We start from the raw sequence: 20,379 nt of genomic DNA, 5'->3' as shown, positions 1-20,379 counted from the left end.
AAAGTCAGGTTATGCATAATATTAGACTCAAATAAACCATGTAACGCAAACTTGCTGCAAAGACAGCCAGTAGTAGTAGTCCTAGTCCTATTGTCGCATGTGTAGAGTCCTATGAAATTCTTTCTTGCATATCAAGCACATCATCAGCAACATGATAAGCAAGAATGTACTAAAATACACAATGTAAGTGCCACAAAGAATGGACGGGCATCCCAACCAGGAGAGAGAAAGGTGCCATACCCAAATGAGACTCCCCAGGTGGATGGACAGACATCCCAGCGAAAAAAGAAGAAGATTTCTTACCCAGAAGGGCAGCAGTACCTTCACTGACTGGGATAAAAGGGAATGACAAGGAAGGACTGTCTCTGAGTGATGTTTATTCCCCCCGGACGATAGATGGCAGCGAACGTGAATATTGGTAACCCATTTGGAAACCAGCAGGAAATGCTGGGAATTGTAGTCTGGTAACGCAGCCTTGCTGGGGTCCATGGGTGCTGCAAGAGGGTGCTGCAGGAGATACACTCCCTGTTATTTGGGACTTCCATATGACCTGGAAGTGCTTCCAATGGGCCACTGCAATGGGACCGCACTGCCTCTGACAGAGAGAGCAAGAGGAGGAGAAAGAAGACACAACAACCGGTTTATTTGATTGTACAGGGATCTATCTTACTAAACCACAGTTAATTTATGCACGGTGGACGCACCGAAGCGCATGCGCACTGCAGCCTTGGCGCCTGCCCCAGAGTCAAACGCTGCCAAAACACGGCGGCTTCCCAAAGTCAGTAGGTGGTGCCCAAACAACACAACCTCTGAGCGCCCAAACAACACAACCTGTACAGTCAAACGCAGCGGCTTCCCAAAACGCGGCGGATTCCCAGAGTCAGTAGGTGGCGCCCACACAACACAACCTGTAAACTACACTTGCTCTACTCCACTGTGCCAGGAGGCTCCCACAATGCGCTTCACACACACCAGAAGCAAAGACATCACGGCTCCACAATGAAAGAGCTCAACTAACGGAAATACAAAATGACCCCGTATGGATAAACACAATGAACGAGCGCGCCCACAATGTGCTTTTGACACAGCACAGGCAAAGGAGGCACGTATCCAAACGGAGGGAGCTCACTGATTAGTAATACAAACACGAGCCCATATGGCTACGACCTGTAAACGAGCCCGTATGGATACAAACAATGAACGAAGGCGCCCACACAAAGAAACCGCTTTAGTTCAAATAGGGTTATTGAATTAAATGGAAACTTTACCATGCCTACGACCTGTGAACTAAACCTGAGGTAAAGCGTGCACGCCAGGTTGTACAGCCGCCTGGACGCGACCGCCCACACCACCACATATACCCTCCATGATATTTCATCACGCAGCGGCTTCCCACCGAGGCGCATATTACGCCGTGGCACACGCCCCAGAGTCAAACGCAGCGGCTTCCCAGAGTCAGTAGGTGGCGCCCAAACAACACAACCTGTTCACTGCACTTGCTCTTATCCACTGTGCCAGTAATATAGATCACATAACGGTCACAGACTCAAATCCAGCGGCTTCCCCGACTCAGTGGCTGGCACACGAACACCACAACCTGTACACTAAACTTGCTGTGCTCCAATCTGCCAGCAGTCGGTGTCAGCAAAGGCAACAGAATCACGTCTCCACAAAACGAAACCGCTTTAGTACAGATATGCTTATTTAATTAAATGACATTTTCCCAGACGCACCCACCCTCCATGATATGTCATCCATCCAAATATCGGATGGAACAGAAACTGATTGCCATTCTTGGATTTCCGATTTGCTAGCGAATCGTGGGCTTACTTGTATTTTAATATAATAAACACCCTTCACTTGAACAAAGGACTGTTTTGTCTATTCGTGCTTGGGGTTTTGGGCTCTATGGCGTCTCCTAGCCTTCACAATATACAAAATTTCATTTAATTTCAAATCAGTTTACCTGATGTATCCCTTACCCCTATTGCGAGTTCCTGAAATGTTGTGGAAAAACCCCCTGAGAAAGACTCCTAAAACAGTATAGTAATACATAAAAACTAAATACACAGTAATAAATCATATTGAATGTACAGGTGAAGTGAAGTCCAGTCATGGGCATGGCAGTGATGGTTAAATTGAAAAGGATATGGAAAAACAAGTCAGTCATCACCACCATGCAGCCACACTTGCTGAAAGCCTTGGTCTGGCCAGCAGCAACATATGGATGTGAGGCTGGGATGCTGAAACAAATGTATCAGAAAGTTGATGAGAATCTCATGGACAAAGGTGATGACCACAGAGCACGTAAGTTTAAAAGCTGGCAATAATGGAAAGTGAACTGTTGAGTCACATTCAGGCAATTGATGAGACAACCACACGATACCATTGAAAGCACTGTGATGACAGGTCTCGGAAGTGGTCAAAGGGTGTAGAATATACTGGTATGATAACAACATGGCATGGACTGGAATGCTGGGGACTGGTCTGCTAAGCACTAGTCGAGACAGAAGGTGTTGGACAGCACTACCCCATCTGTGCAGCCAATCTTCATGAAGTGACAACAGTGTAGTGACATGACATAAGAAATGCATAGTTGTAGTAACCGATAACACCAACAGATGTGATCCCTTCGAAAATTTCAATTTCCGTATCAGAATGATTATCATTTCTGTTAGTCCACAGTGCACAACAGGACTTGAATGCCATTATGATATGTGTTGACATTATGTGCACCTCACTCACACAGGTGATCAGACACTCTCTTCAACTTTGTTCACTTTGTATCCATGGCACGGCTTTCACAGTGATGTTATACATCATCCAGTCTAGTGCTCTTAGCCTTCTTGGGAAATCTTCAAAGAAACAGACCACACATTAGATATTAATGCTATTTTTATTTTATCTAAAAAAAGGACATTCAACTTTTTAGCAAGTGTTGAGGCTACCAGCCTCCAGACAGACATTCAGACAGGCAGGCAGGCTTGAATTTTTCCACTATATCAAGAAGCAAGAAAAATATGGATAAAATTTCCAACCTCCTTTCATGATTTCATGTGAGTCATCGGTGAATGTGAAAACCAGTAAATACTCAGCTCTCAAATGACTGTTTACTTGGAAATGAATGTCTGTTTTAGACAGGGCATCATGCCACACATTTAACATTAAAAAGTAGCTGGCCCTGCTGTGTGAATATTATGAGGGTGAATTCCTACAGTGTGTCCAATTTAGAGGTGAACTGGTTCTTCATGTTTTAGCATTTGCATGCTCCATTTGCAGAATCACTATGCAAACTAAGTCTTATTTGCATCCACTTGTGTGTATCATAAGTTGTTGTATAACTTTAACCCTTTAACAATAATGTTTTTGCTTTGCTAAATTGGTGTGGCTTTTTAAGTCATCATCAGTCATTCAGTTATTTTCATACCCATTTAAAACAGTTCAGATTAGCAGGGAATGGACCCTCTCCCAGAAGCACTGGGTGCAAGGCAGGAAACCGTGCCAGACACGGGGTTAATTCATTACAAGGTCCACTCACGGGTACATCTGCATTTGGCCAATTTTCTAAATAGATTTTCATTTATTGTACAACTGTCCCTACAATCAGCTGTCAGACTCACCGATTCAGTATCAACATATTGCATTAACTGTTTTTTATCTAATCCTTTTATCCAAAGCAACTGCAAACGGAAAAGGTACAATTATTGACTTCAGATTTATTGAGTGGGCTACTGAAAATCATTTTTGGAGACCTGAAAAATGCCATTTTCTCACATTACTTTTACAGTTATATTAGTGGCCTTTCATAAGTACAAGGCTGGTATAAGCGCACATAGTGATTTTCCCTTCATGACCTTAGATGTCAGTTCAGTGCAGCCCATAAATAACATTGTGTGGGGTACTTGATGTTGATTTTCACCTCCTTTGTGGCATACACATACAGGAGAAAGAAGAAAAAAAAAGTCACCCAAAAAAATTGCAATTCTGGTCTTCCCTACTGCTGCTCCTTGGTTGCCTCCTTCACCAGTGCCTCTTCTCTTTAATCCCTAATTTAAACATCAGCACAAGTTTCTCTTCTTTCTCCATCGAACCTTTCTATGTACCCTATTCTCAATCAGAAAATCTTTAAAGTCATAGAAGGCCTAATCAAGGGTGTACACCAAGACTGCTATGTGTCCTTTAGCAGCTCTTTATAGTACAAAATGAAGTCCTTCATCCAAGGTCTGTCATTTACGTTCTTCCATTCCCTACTTCGCCGGCCTATGAACATACTGTCCCCTCTCGAGTATACTGCACATTGTGACTGGAAACACAGTGACGAAAGCAGGCATTAGAAGGCAGGGTAGACCTCCAAAAAGGTGTCGTATAAACATGGAGCAGAGCAGACCAGTAGAAAAAGCTGCATCCAAAACTAGTTAGTGCCCAGGAAGCGGATTTGTTAAGGGAAGAGTAAAGGTGAATTTGTGTTGTTTGTTGTCTTCTTCTCTCTCTTCTGTGTGTGAAGCAAAATTTCATCAAACTTACTGTACCATCTGTTGTTCTTCTCCAGGGTTTCTTCTAAAACTCAAGTAGAGTAAAGCTTTGCATTTACTTTCTGACTTTTTTGCTTATTCGTGGTAATTTTTTTTTTTTTTTGCAAATTTTCCATATGAGGGTATGAATATATTTTAATATTTGCTTAGGAAGAGGTGCTGCAAATAGGCAGTAATGCAGATCACATGCAGTAGACATTAGCGAGTTCCAGTCAAACCTAATCATTATAAATGTGTTCAGCCTCCCTCTCTGTATTTGTATGCCTTAAAGAATTTAATGTCAGGCTGTTTAATATTGATTTTTATGGGAATCGTATTAGCTGCCTGAGTGACATATGATGCTTGATTGTCCCGTGAGAACGCTGACTTGATTTGTTGGTGAGAATTGTGTTGCTTTGTCTCTGGGGGGTTGAGTTTCAAGTAAAAAGTACTTTTTGGAGCCAGTCAGAGTAACACAGCTGAAAGGTGAACATCTGTTCGATGGATTTGTTGAGAAAAAAGGGGAGCCATGATTATACTTAAGCTGTAAAGAAAAGAACAAAAATATTAAGATGAATAAACAATATGCAGTTTGGCCATGTTAAGTTAAAACACTGTGCTATATTTATAGCCTACAGCTTCCCTTAGTAAGGAGTAATTATACTTTTGCATAAGGACTCATTATTAAAAGGATTAATTATGAAGAATTTACTAAAGGGCAGCTACTAGCTTAAAAATTCATTAAAGATGTGCAGTCCTCTGTCTGTATCTGGTATTTTTTATGCAAATAAATTCCACTGTATATTGCTTTGGTATAGTGTTTATCATCAAAGGCGCTGTATAACATTAACAAAATTGGATGGATTCTAATTTGAGATGTCAGGAGAAGTGCAACAGTAAATGTTGTATAATGCAGATGTAGTGAATGCAGTCAGCAATGATTCCTCAGTCAGATATTGGCAACATTTTTCTACATTTATGAGGAAATGAAATATTACTAATTTGATATATGTCATCATGCTGAAGGCAATCCAAAGACGAGTTTGTTAGTGTAATGATTGTTTGAGAAAGAAAGGCCAATGTAAACGAATATGTGATTGGATTTTATGTAATTCGGTATATTATTTTCAAGTTAGAAGAGTCATGTGAAGCAGGCTGAGGTCGTTGTATAATTTCAGAAACACCAGAAAACATAAACTGTAATACAAGGTCAAGTTTTTTGTCAAACCACATTAATCCTTTTGGCCTGAGGTGCTCTTCTGTTAGTAATCTACAGGTCTTATGTTTATGTTTTAATACAGAGTTCAGACGCCATTATTTCTAATGGTGATGTGATGGCAACACACTGCCTGCTTACATGATTAGCAATGGTGATTGTTCCTACAGTATCAACAATATGTTGGTAGCCATTAAACTTACACAGGAAATGGTGGTGCCCGTCAAGAAAACAACCAACAAAATGGTGGCACAATGATGTAATTAAAATCATGATAAAAGCAGACAACAATTACAACAATAAAATGGATCAGGACAATAATTTACAAATTCATGGTAATTACAGTACGTTAATTGGAAAAAGTCCACACTGGCTCCTTTTGAGTAAGTTTTGGTGTGTACATGTGCCCTAGGATTGACTGATGCCCCGTCCAGTACTGGTCAGTCTATTACAATAGTAAAATTACGTAACTGTAATCTTAATTTGCATTTTTTTCTAAGGTTTTGGTTTTTCTTCCACATTCCAAAGATTTGCAGATGCTGTTAACTGGAAACCTCATATGAGCGTATGTGGATATGAGCAGGCCTTGATGATTATAGCTTAAATTTAGGGCAAAGGTAAGGAAGGAAAATTGGGAAAAGGTTTGGGAGAGACATAAAGCAAGACAGAGTGATAAACACATGGTAGTCAAAGGGAAAGAGGCAAAGAACATGGCACCCATAGCTCAACATGAAAAACAGAATTGCAATGAAAACAAGTAAAGATTGACAATCATAAAAATCAAAAGCAAAAAGCACTTTCAGTTGTTATAGATTGAAGAAGCAATCCACAGTCTTGGATGTTGATATTATAATGTTAACAAATCGTTTAATAAAAAGAATTTCTTGCAGAACACAATTGTTAGGGAAATAATCAACCCAAAGTGTTCCTTGATAAGCTAAACAAAACATACGCCATGAATGAAGCTAAGAATAAAATTTTAATGAACAGCAATTATTGCGCCTAAACTGGACTGGTGACCCTTCTAAGTCTGTTTCCTGCCTTGTCTTTATTGTTGCCAAAATAGAATTCAACCCACCATATATCCCAGACTTGGATTGGGAGTGAGTTAATAATTTGAGGGTCCACTGTGAGTTGAATTAAAGGTGACCTTAATCCTTACTCTAGCCCTGTCCTGTTCTCCAAAATACAGATTTCCACTTTTTGGTAATTTTAGGGTTCTAAAATTACAAATAGAAAAATCAATAAATATTTAAAATACTTTTAATTGATTTCTTAAAAAGAAATATTAAGTATTTTATTCACTCTGGTACATAATAAAAATAAAACAATGTTGTTTTTACACCGTGCCTTTCTAGATCTGACACCTATCCAAGTTGCTTTAAATATACAAAGTTATAGACTATTTTTCTACATACAGTTTATATACATTTTTTTGCAAATCAACGCTTAACTAGCAGCTACTGTATATGCTCACTGGTCACTTTATTAGGTACACCCATTTACAACATTAGAACATTGCAACACTCTAGACGAGAACAGGCCATTCAGCCCAACAAAGCTCGCCAGTCCTATCCACTTATTTCTTCCAAAAAAACATCAAGTGGAGTTTTGAAATTCCCCAACGTCTTACTGTCTACCACACTTGGTAGCTTATTCCAAGTGTCTATCTTTGTTTATGTAAAGAAAAACTTCCTAATGTTTGTGTGAAATTTACTCTTAACAAGTTTCCAACTGAGTCCCTGTGTTCTTGATGAACTCATTTTAAAATAACAGTCTCTATCCACTGTACTAATTCCCTTTATAATTTTAAACACTTCAATCATGTCACCTCTTAATTTTCTTTTGCTTAAACTGTATAGACTCAGCTCTTTTAATCTTTCCTCATAATTCAACCCCTGTAGCCCTGGAATCAGCCTAGTCGCTCTTCTCTGGACCTTTTCTAGCGCTGCTATGTCCTTTTTGTAGCCTGGAGACCAAAACTGCATATAGTACTCAAGATGAGGCCTCACCAGTGCATTATAAAGGTTGAGCATAACCTCCTTGGACTTGTACTCCACACATCGCGCTATATAACCTAACATTCTGTTAGCCTTCTTAATGGCTTCTGATCACTGTCGGGAAGTCGATAGCTTAGAGTCCACTATTACCGGACCGCCCATTGTGTATTCAAACCTAACATTTTTAATTCCTATGTGTAATACTTTACATTTACTGACATTAAATTTCATCTGCCACAAATCTGCCCAAGCCTGTTATGCTATCCAAGTCCTTCTGTAATGATATAACGGATTCTAAATTATCTGCTAATCCACCTATCTTGGTATCATCTGCAAACTTAACCAGCTTGTTACTTATATTCCTATCTAAATCATTTATATATATATTAAAAATAGCAGCGGCCCTAGCACTGAGCCCTGTGGAACACCACTCTTAACATTGGCCAATTCTGAAGAGGTTCCTCCCACCATCACCCTCTGCTCCCTGTGTCTGAGCCAATTCTGCACCCATCTAAAACAGGCCCGGCCTTAGGCATAGGCGAAGTAGGCGACCGCCTAGGGCCCCGGCGTCTGGGGGGCCCCGAATCGACGGCGGCCAGGCCCCCGGCCCGCCCCTCCCCTCGCATGTTTAAATCACGTGGGCCAGTGGGGGCGTGTCCGCGTGGGCGGCTGTCTATAAAAGCGGAGCGGTTTGAGTCAAGATCTCTATGGGTCGAACGTTCACATCACTGAATCAGCCCTCATCATCATTCGTCGAAGAAGAAAGAAGAAGTCAAGATCTCATAAATCCTTCCACCTCGTCAGTGGCAGCAGGTGGCACGGGAGCGGGAAGGCAGAACCGCAATCTGAGTTGCAAGAACGAACGAAACCCCTGTCTGTCAGTATGTCCTCGAAGCATAAATACGAATCTGGAGCAGCTAAGCGAAAGAAAAAAGCCGATACTGATGCTTTCATTGCGTTTCAGAGAGGAGCTTTGCTCAATTTTGTGAGAGTTGGTGCTGGTAACAGCAGTAGTCGCACTAGTAGCTAACTACTCCGGGCGAAAAAGGGACGCAGGGTGATGACCTCGTAACGTTACAAGAAAACGTCTCCTTGGTCTAATTTTCACGCATTTCGCAGAGCTTCCAGGGGGCCCCTGGACCCCCCTTTCGCCTAGGGCCCCATAATACCTAAGACCGGGCCTGTCTAAAAACATCACCCTGAACTCCCACTTCTTTTAATTTGATGCCCAACCTCTCATGTGGCACCTTATCAAATGCTTTCTCATTTTACTGCTTGTTAATGCAAATATCTAATCAGCCAATTACATGGCAGCAAGTCAATGCATTTAGACATGTAGACATTATCATATGACCTGCTGAAGTTGAAACTGAGCATCAGAAGAGAGAAGAAAGGTCATTTAAGTGACTGTGAACATGGCATGGTTGTTGGTGGGCTGGTCTGAATACTTCAAAATTTGCTGATCTACTGGGATTTTCACGTACAACCATCTCTAGGGTTTACAGGAAATGGTCCAAAAAAGGCAAAATATCCAGTAAGCGGCTGTTCTCGGGGTGGAAATGCCTTGGTGATGCCAGAGGTCAGAGGAGAATGGCCAGACTGGCTTAAGCTGATAGAAAGGCATCAGTAACTCAAATAACCACTTGTTACAACTGAGGTAAGCAGAAGAGCAACTCTTAATGCACAACACGTCGAACCTTGAAGAAGATGGGTTACAGCAGTAGGGGACCACATCAGGTGCCACTCAGCTAGGAACTGGCAACTGAGGCTCACCAAAACTGGACAATAGAAGACTGGAAAAACTTTGCCTGGTCTGATGAGTCTCAATTTCTTCTGCAACCATTGGATGGTAGGATCAGAATTTGGCTTCAACAACACGAAAGCTTCGATCCATCCTGCCTTGTACCAGTGGTTCAGGCTGGTGGTGTAATGGTGTGGGGGATATTTTCTTGGCACACTTTGGACCTCTTAGTACCAACTGAGCATTGTTTAAATACCACAGCCTACCTGAGTATTGTTGTTGACCATGCAGATCCTTTTATTACTGCAGTGTACTCATTTTCTGATAGCTACTTCCAGCAGGATAACATGCCATGTCACAAAGCTCAAATCATCTCAAAATGGTTTCTTGAACATGACATGATGTACTCAAATGGCCTCTCAATCAACTAAAGAACCTTTGGGATGTGGTGGAATGGGAGATTCATATCATGCCGACAAATCTGCAGCAACTCTGTAATGCTATCATGTCAGTATGGACCAAAATCCCTGAGGAATGTTTCCAGCACCTTGATGAATATATTCTATGACGAATTATTGCAGTTTTGAAGTCAAAAGGGGATCCAACATGTACCTAATAAAGTGGCCAGTGAATGTATGGTTTAGACATTAGGTCACGCCGCCCAAGAAAATCAAGCAATATTTCAAAAGCACAATTCATAGGAAACCATGCAATTTACAAAAAGAAAATACATTCAAGTATGAAATGAATCAAATATTTTTATTATACACAGTACCAAATGTAAGCAGTAAAAGCAACAGGACAGTATGCCAAAAAAGAAAAGGAAAAGGAAAGCTAAAATGAGAAAATGTAACATCACAGATTAAATGTTTTGGTTTCAGAATGCAGTACAGAACAGGTGGGTTTTCTACCTGGTTTGAAATGCCAAGACAGATGGAGCTGCAGGACTGACATCAAAAGAGAGTTCCAGATCGCCACAAGCTCGAAGATAATGAGAGCAGCTCCACAAGGCTAGAATAATTAGATGGGCAACTTCACAACATCTCAATTGAAAAAAGAAGGTTGCAATCAGAATTGTAAGACAATCCCAAGAATAAAACATGAGTTATAATAAAGACAAAAAACAAAACTAACAGAAATGTAAATGTTGTTGAGGAATGCAAAAAGAAAATGCAACTGTCAAATTATTTCACATTGTATTTTTATGCTATCATATTATATGAAAGAATCTGTTGAGTTTACAGTTCTCTGTGAGTTTTCATATCACATATGTGTTGTTCTAGTGCCTTGACATGCAGTTTCTGTAAAGTGTATGCTCCTGTTACATGTTGCTACAGTGAACGTTTTAACATCATACAGCTTACTTAATGTTTACTCAAATAAGAAGAGCTGTCTGTTTTAACTGTTAAGACAGTTATGACAGTGGCACTTGGCTCTCTACTGTACTTTAGTGAGTGTGGACAGGCTCCAAAGACAATATGCCTTACACCCACCGCTGCCCCCAGCTGCCAATTAAAGAGGCTGCTTACGCCCAGCACATTACAGTATTGCTTTCTTGCCAAATGGCACGCTGGAATTACTGTTCCAAAGTCACGCTTGGCTTGTTAGAGAGAACAGTTTGTATGCTGGTCAATAGTCTCAAGCCACAATGACTAGATGCCTTTTTTCTCCTTATATAAATGTTTTTCTACTTTATTCACTTTCAAAATAGAAAATAATGAACAAAAAATTAATAGATACAAATCAATGATGCTATAATGTATCAAACTCACTGTACTTACAGTTCTGTGACTATTGTTATATATTCCTGCCAGTTTTGTTTTCAGAAGCTTAGCTTATGCTAAACTGCTGATTTATCTCGACATCATGTATAGTTTAATGATAGTGTTATTTCTCTTAAAAATGACAATTAGTGTTTTACTCTTCTCAAAAATGAGAAAAGTATATTGTTGCCATGTTTTCTGCATTTATTTTTTTTAATAATTCAGAGTTTTAATCTTTTCTTGTCTGCATAAAGTAAACAAATGTTTCTTCCAAAGAAGCAGTTCATTCCAAATCATTAATATCCTTATAGACATATAATCAAGGGGCTGCTTTAAAGAAAAATAAAAGAAAATTTTATCAAGTAAGATTAAATTAATGAAGCCTTCATGAATAAAGCACTCACATTTCAGGCAATTTTCTTCAAAATGTAAATAATGCTTTCATCAAGAATATGTGAACTAGAGAAAAAGAAGACAACAATTGTATTTACCAGGTTTCCTACCTGTATATTGTCAAGAAACATAATTTTACTGTGTTTTTTGTATCAAATATCAACACTATATAATATAATATAATGTAATAAGCATGGACAGCACTGACAGGTACAGGAAAACACAGAAAACCTGCATACTTCACAAAGAAGGGAGCCCAGCCCAGAAGAGAGCATGGGGCACAAGCACTGTGCCATTATGCCATTAATAATAATTATTTTTACCTTAATAAAAAACTAATATGTATGAGTTTATAATTGTCTTCTTTAAAATGTTATAATTAGATGTATTAGTAATCGCCAGATTGTCATAATGTTGACTTTTAAACATCAGCTCTCCCATCATTAGTGTAAAACTAGCCTGCAGATATCGGGCTTTGACGCTTTTCACATGACATCAAACGGACTGTCTCTTCGGTTTCAGAGATCTTTGGCGTGCACTGTGAAGACACTAGGAATTATTCACGCTCACTCATCCTTTTATTGCTGAATGTGATTCATTATGTACGCAGTATTTGTAAATAATAAAAAGCTTTAAATATCATAGCTGGTAAGACCTGCATTTTCTTTATTGCAGATTGTAAAATATGAACAAAAGTATATATAATAATGGTAAACTTAATAGATTTACATGTCCCCTTCTTCTTAGCTTGAGGCGTTGCTAAATTGGTTATATGCTGTTTTGCAAAGGGATGGAGAAACTTGCTTCTGCCTGTTCTGCAAGAAAGTTCTCTTGAAGCAAAAATTTGTCAAACAGCAAGAGAAGGAATTTTAAAGAATGTGTCCATGGGAGTGAATAGCAGGAATAGTTGCAGAGACGATTGATCATGTTGAAACCTTCTGTCTAATCAGTTATCCTTAAAAATACAAAGTGATCTCTTTTATAAATCACTTTAACAAGTACTCCACAACACTACATTACGAAATTAATCAAATAGTTTATTACAGTCTGCAGAGAAGGCCGGCATGTCTGAGCCATTGGTAACAAACGCCTCTGCAAATTTATGTATTTGTTTTTTCTTTTGTGTGTAGTCGCTAGCACTGTTGCCTCAGGGATCTGGTATTCCTGTTTGCCGTCCATATGGAGTTGCACTCCAGGGGCCTCATTTATAATGATTGCATATGCATAAAAAAGAGGCTCAAAATGTGCGTACACAACTTTCCACTCAGATGTTGGGATTTATAAAAGAAAACGTGTATATTTACAGCAATTCTGACCCACGTGCATGCAACATTTCAGAGAAATTAGGAAATGACGACACCCTTGATCAAGTAGGGAAATGCAGGCAAACCAGCTAAATGGTAACTCACATGCATAACAATTCATTATCACTAAATCATTACTATAATGTGCGTTGACATAACAAATATATTACACCTCAAATGTGATGAATATGAGGTACAAACTGTATTTAAGAGGGCTAATGCTGTGTATTTGCACTGAAGAACTTTTTTATTTTTTTGTTAAGTTTGTTAGTCAGCTACATGTTGTCACTTCTAAGGGAACCATCCAATAGGTCAGGAATATCTCAGCCCATGACAGCATCTTTTCTGGAAACCATTAACTGACCGGTAAGGTGCACATACATAAAACATACCATGTCTTTGCCAACATAAAAAAGGCAATTTGCAGCAGTGTCTAGTTCTCCTAACATAATCAGAGCTCTCATATTGTAATGAGGGTACCTAGTGAGAATGAACTTGCTTTTGTTAACTGCAATCAGTGATGTTCCATTAATGCCAAGTCATCATGCCTCAGTGGTCTGGGTCAACCCATTTTTTTTAGGCAAAGTAGCTTTGGCAAATGTGATGGTTCTGTACATGGTGGCTGGGTTATTGGTAAGGTAACTGGCTGAATCCTCAGTGTGTCACATGACCTATTTCATAGGTCATTTCATATGACCTATTCATTGTAACACCAATCATGTTTTTACATGTGCCAGGTAATAGTGACCACCCACTCAGATGCTGGAGCTTTCCGCCTTTCCAGGGACCTCCAGAATGCAGAGCAGAGGCACTATAATGCTGCACATGATCTTGTGCCCTCAGTTGTGGAGCATTGCCAAATACTCTTGAATGCAGATGGCGTAGTCTCAATGCGTCAGGCTGCTATACCAGCCAATGAAGTTCTGCGGCATCATGATTGCATATGTATGAGGTTGATTAGCATGCTCCATGTATAGAAGTTTCAGGGCAGTGTCCAAAGTGCATTCACGTACACATATTTACAAGGTGTTTGTGATTTATAAAGGGTAAATTGTGTAGAAATGTATATAGATCTATTATTATGAATCTGATTTTTTTTCATATGCAGTTTTCTGTTTTTTTTTTTTTGTGTGTGCATATTTTTACACTTGAATCCACACAGAGCTTTATAAATGAGGCTCCAGGTTTCTTCCCACATCCACACAGGCATGTGGACTAGTTTTATTTGTGATTCCAAAATTGGGCCTACGTGCACGTGTGGGCTCTGCTATGGTCTGGCGACCTGTTTAATCTTCATTTCTACCTTACCTCTGCTGACTCTGACACCCTGAATTGGATTGGGCAGATTGGCATATGTTGTGTAATCCTATTCATTGATTTCTACTTTCATTCTTTTAACTCCTTACTGGGTTATGTGTCAACTCCAGTTTCTATACTGATAACATCAGGCACAAGTCCACAACCAAAATAAATTGCACAGGACAATGCAGAGTCGCTAGTCAATCTGAACTTCACATCTTTTGAAGGATGTTCATGCAATTTCTGGGAGAATGGTGAAACTCCACAAAGATGGTGACCAAGCCTGTAAATGTACCCATGGCCTTCCAATTATGAAGCTACAGCATTAACCAATTTACTGCCTTTCCATACACATTTATTCATTGACATCTTCATCTGTCCAACAATTCATTCATCTACTCATCCATTTAATGAACCAACTTAATCCAGTTTTAGGGTCATGGGGGAAATGGGACCTTCACTTGCAGCATCATGTACTAAACTAGAAACCAGAAGTCCACAAAAGGGCTCACATTCATATTGAGACAATTTGGCATCACCAATTAACCTAAAAACCTGGAAAGCCATCAGATTACAATCCAAACATACAAGGGAGAACATGCAAAACTCCATACAGAAGGAGGGGTCCAGCATTTGATTCAAGACTCCTCAAATCTGATGCAGCAGTAGTATGCAGTCCCTTGTATTTATTATGTTAATTTAATTTGTTTGTGTATTTATTTAGATGTCTATTTCAGCTATTACTATTAACAACGTCTATCTACCCGCTTTCCAAATGCACTTTGCCCTTTACAGGAATGCTGGGAGCAACCCCCTATTCTGGCAGCCTTAAGCACAAGGCAAACAAAACTTACTTTATAATTGCTGAACAGCCAATGTGCTAAAAGAAAATGCAAAATCCACTCAGAAGTCATCCTGACTGAGAAATAAATTGGCATCCTCCCGCTGTCTGTTACACATTATGTTTATATACAGCGTTAAAAACAGTGTTTTTCTTGGATGCAATATCATTTAAATAAGGAATGGTACTGCTACCGTATATACAGAGGATGCAAAGGAGGTCCTTCTTCTTTACTGGATTACTCCACAGTAGAGCCCAATAAGTTAAGCAGCACACACATATCTTTCTACAACAGCCAAACAGAATACATTAGTCATGCAGTGCATTTCAGAATAACAGCTGGCTCCTTAAATGCATTATATTTTCTCCAATCTATTGAAAATATTTCAATTTATTTCATAATCAAGAAAACTACAGGTTAGGGGAAGAGTGTGTCCCAGAGTGCATTTCAAAATAATAGTTGTATTCACAGAGCCTTTTGCATAATTGCCTCATACTGTATACTACATTACACAAACGTTTTTCCTAGATCAATTAGAATGCTAAAGAAATACTAGCAGACATCAAACAGTTGGGATTTGGCCAATGTCTAAATAATTGGCTCTTTTGAAGGAATTTATCTGTAATAAAAATAAAGAAATGCCCATCCATTCATTTTATAATCTGTATAACCTGTTTTAGGCCACAGGTAGCTGATGCCTATCATGGCAGCGTTGGACATTCAGTAGAAGTGGTGACAGCATTGCAGAATCTGCATAGAAAAATGTTGTGTGCACCATTTTAGAAAGCACTTGTTGGGAAAGGAGCTACATAAAGTTAGACACTGATTACCTGAAGAGAGAAAAGTCATGTAAAAGTGAGCTCACCCCGAAAGCCATTCAGTCATTCTCTAGTGGGTGTCATTAGACTGCCCTTAGAGCTTCACCTTCCTCATAAACTGCCTTGTAAATTGAATACATTATGAGCAAAATGTGTTTCTTTCATAGTAGTCATTTCCTACATTTGTTGTGAATGCTCTATATGTTTATTATTACATGTATCTTTATTGCTTGAGATGGTGCCTTTAAATGGCTTTTGCATGACACTCATGATGTCCATCTTTGAAAACAGGGTCATCAGAAATGTACAGGCTTGTCTGTCATCTCATGGCAATCTGAACTAATCTGCAATCTGCATTGATTTGAAGCTTTTGTGCCCTTGAAATACTGCTTGAACTAATTTCTTCATTGTTTTGTCCTCTTGTAGACAGAACCCCACTGAGCTGTCTGGAGCCATTCAAAGGTAAGCACGCACCTTTTCTAAAGTACGACCAATGACCTTAGGACAAAAAATAGTGTGTTCTGTTAGAGCAAAGGGAACAATGTAGCTGATGTGAATGAGGCACTGTGACTTGGGCATCTCTAAAGCGGCGCATGGAAAGCTTAAGCGTTCATAAAAGTGACTTTTCTGATGTAACTAAAGAGGCTGTCGCAGCAAAGAGTGATAAAAGAGCTAAACAAATTAAAGAAATTATTTATCTGGACTAAATCAGAAAGAAAAGAAATGACTACATTAAAGCAAGCTTTCTCTTTCTTCAAAAAACCATAAGAAACGAATGAGTTGGCGGAAACCAAACAAGCATCCATTGGAGGCATTGGCAGAAAAAAGATAATGACAAAACAAGAAAGAAAGAAAGAAAGAAAGAAAGAAATCAAACCAACTTCCACAGTTAAGTTGCAAAACTGTCCATGGTTCACGCGTATGTTTTAGAAAGGAAACTGAACAAGGGGGGAAAGTGAGAATGGAGAAGTGATATCTGCCTAAGTAGGCACCCAGCAAGACATTTGTGTGTGTTCTGATTGATGTTTCACCAAGTCAGATTCGACACAACTGACAATAAAAATTTTCTAAGAGCTGTACAACTTAAAATGTTGTATATATGTCATAGTCTTACGAAGCTTCTTCATGTAAGGTTGGCTACCCTGAAAATATGATGGTGTGGTAACACTAACCAGGATGGCATGGCAGTATACTGCAGGGCATATACAGTATATTCCAAGTTTATGCCAAAATCTATAACTGTAATCACTCAATCAATATTCATTACTGTACATATAACATCTTTTAGAAGGAGGACTTCAAAAAGCCCTGTACCACATCCATTCAATTCATTAATGGTTAGTGAAAGCTAGATTTTCAGGGACAAATGTATGGATAGGGCATCAGTACATAAGAGGGCTTATCCTGCACTCACATTAGATCAGTTAAAAGTGTAAAGCTGGGTAGTGAAAGGAAAATGGGGGGGGGGTACAGACTTCAACCAGTCAGTGACTGAACTGCATAATGAACCCAGTCTGTTGGAGATGTGTGTCAACATCCATCCAGCCATTCATACCTACGGTCACGGGAAGTCCCAGCCTGTCTCAACTTCAGTTGAGTTAAAGCAGAAATCAAGCATGGAGAGTGTGAAGGTCTTAGGAGTCTAATATTAACATCTCAGAGATGTGACAGGAATACTGTACTCATGCAAGAAAAGTCCATTTGAGACAGGGAGATCCTGCAACTTCCATACAGCCAAGCACTGCATATGCATGTGAGGCTAGAATACCGGAGCTGTCAGCTCCCAATGCACCACAGTGCCACCTGCAATCAGCAACTGCTTAAGATAATTCACTTTTGTTTTCGGAACACTAAATATTACATCTGCCCACACTTTTGATAAATGTGTTGCCTTTATTTCCTCTAATTGTATTATTTTATGATTAGTACTCAGTATGTAAGTCACAGCAGAAAATGAATAATTTATGGAAGGAGTTGAAGATGAATACTTAAGTAATTGATACTATTTCTGAGTTACAGTAGCTGACACACGTGACTTTTTTTTTTAAAGTCATTTCAGTTTCAGCTTGCGTATTTTAGAAATTGAAAGTCATGACAGGCACCTGCATCTATTGCTCACCCTTTTAAAAGATCTTTTGAAGATGATGTAGATCAGGCCTTCATAACATGTAGTCAAGTCAATTTTCATTTTGTATAGTATGTTCAACCGAAAGAGGCTTGCATCCCATCCAAGGTTGGCCCCTGCTTTGTATTCAGTGCTGTTGGGAGAAGCTCTGGCTCCCTGCAGCTTTATAATGGCACAAGAACATGCAATAAATAGAATAAAGGCTAATTCAGATGTAAGGAGCAGCCTGCAGATATCAACAGCTCAAGCAGGCAGTGAAATTGAGAGGCAGGAAGAGGCAACCAACAGCACAGCAGAGTCACTTTCATTGCAGGACAGAGAGCATATTAACATAACATTCTGAAGTCCATTTAATATCATTCAGGGAGACAGAAGAAGAGGCCAGTCCCAGCAGCACTGGGTATAAAGCAGGAAACAACACTGGACAGAATGCCAAGCCGTTCATATGGACCACACGCTCTCTCTTAGAAAGGGCCAGAGCATAACGGCAAATGAACCTAACACACGTGGGTGTGAGGTGTAAGAGGAAAAGCAGGATAAGCAAAGAAAACTCCACAGAGACACGGGAAGGACTTGCAGACACATCAGCGGGTACAGATTTCAAACCAGAGATGCTGGGATCCTGAGGTAGCAGCGCTAGCCATGCTGCCCAAGGACTGAGGAACTTGTCAATCTAAAATGCAAAACTGATAAGGTGGGCTTTTAGACAAGACTGATTGGGTCTCCTCACAGACAGGCCAAGAGAGAGGGAGTTCCTATACAGTAATAATAAAAGTGGGATAAATGCAATGAACTCTGACAGAGCAGCACTTCTGTTGGTGTTTTTCTGCTGAACAATTGTTTTATGATAGTAACATATGTTCAGTTTACATTTAATCTTTTTTTAATAATTACTCAAAAGCACCCCAGGCCAGCAATAATATCTTACCATTCCCTGTGTCTCCGACATGCACATTTTTGCTTCCACTCTTTTCTTTTTCATTTTCTTTCCTCGGGAGGAATAGAAATTTAAAAGGCATCTAGCATTACAGACTCAGCTTACAGTATATATCTTTAATACAGGTTATGGTTCCTAGTCAATTTAAATCAAGCTAATTTCCTAAGTTACTTAATGATAGAAATGCTTTGAGTTCACTTTATGTAAATTATTTCTTTACAGCCCATCCAGGGGGACTTCAACTTTTTTCAGTTTTAGTCTGCAATACACATCCCACAAAAAGATATTTACTGCCATGGACAATCTGATGAATATTTTAAAGGAAACACCATCAAGAAATGGCATCAATTATAATGTTTGTCAAGTTCACACAAGTATAAGACAGGTCGTAAAATTTTTACAGTGCCTTGGCCTTGTTTTGCACTCATGGTACTTTAATCATCTGTTTTGTTAGGTGTTCTTTTTGTAATATTCAACCGATTGATTTGTCGGCATTTGACGCAGTAGATATTGTTGCCTCTTCTTAGTTTGAGGACCGCAGTTCCACATCTGGTTTGAGTGCCTTTTGCGTGAGCTGGTTACTTGTTTTTTCTGTGCAGGTTTTGATTTGCTTCTTCATTCTAAAGACATGCTGTCAAGCCTGAATATTGTGGAGTATGTAACAGTGTTGGCACGCGCCCTTTAACAGAGTGCCATCCCAGCTAGAATGTGGTCATGCTAAGATGCTAAGCTACACCCTAGCACCAATATTTGCTTAATCAGGTTAATAAAAACATATTGTCCTTTTATTTTCTGTACATGTCTTGCATTATTAGTGTGGCAGAGAACTTTAAGGTACAGAAGTTTTAAAACCAAGCAGATGTGATCATTTAACATTCAGAGCTGTAAGATCAGTAAAATATCAACTATCAAGAATAAATCACATTTAAATCTACTTTTTCCATATACTTTTGGGAAACAAGGCTGGAACAAACATGATGCCAGTCCCTCACTGGGCACGCTATGTCACAGATTAATATATCCTGCATATCTTTGAGTGGATAACCAGAGTACCTGGAGAAAAGAGCCCACACAAGCACAGGGAAAACGTGCCAGCATCTAAGAAATGGTCCTGATTGCTTAATGAAAACTGCATTTATTCTGTGTAAATGTTTATCAGCAGTTTACTTTACTTGCTAAAATCCCTTTTCTGGAACTCTCTAGGAATTAACAAATTAATTTGCAGGATCTTCTTATTATTCTAGAATCCATAAAGTTTGGCATTTACCTTCAAGGAACAAAAAATTGTTGTCTGTTTTTTTACCAAAAAATAGATAGTACACTACACTGGATTGTCACTTTGGAAAAAAATGGTAGCTAATACAACTATTTATGGTTATTATGTGCTCACAGCGAAAACAACTTATAATTACTTGACCTGGCATCATTGA

The 20,379-nt window shown here is 39.3% G+C and overlaps 1 protein-coding gene across 1 annotated transcript in view; it reads left to right on the top strand.

The window, feature by feature from the left end:
- The window catches only part of celf2 (cugbp, Elav-like family member 2), a 549,771-nt gene that overhangs the window by 135,429 nt on the left and 393,963 nt on the right, over nt 1-20,379 (top strand). Inside the window, exon 2 of the mRNA XM_028813890.2 lies at nt 16,314-16,349. Coding sequence (XP_028669723.1) covers nt 16,314-16,349 — 36 coding nt within the window. The remainder of the gene's footprint in view (nt 1-16,313; nt 16,350-20,379) is intronic.

The sequence above is a fragment of the Erpetoichthys calabaricus genome, chromosome 1, assembly GCF_900747795.2.
Source record: "Erpetoichthys calabaricus chromosome 1, fErpCal1.3, whole genome shotgun sequence".
NCBI classification, from domain to species: domain Eukaryota; kingdom Metazoa; phylum Chordata; class Cladistia; order Polypteriformes; family Polypteridae; genus Erpetoichthys; species Erpetoichthys calabaricus.
This window is presented reverse-complemented; position numbering and strand designations above follow the sequence as displayed.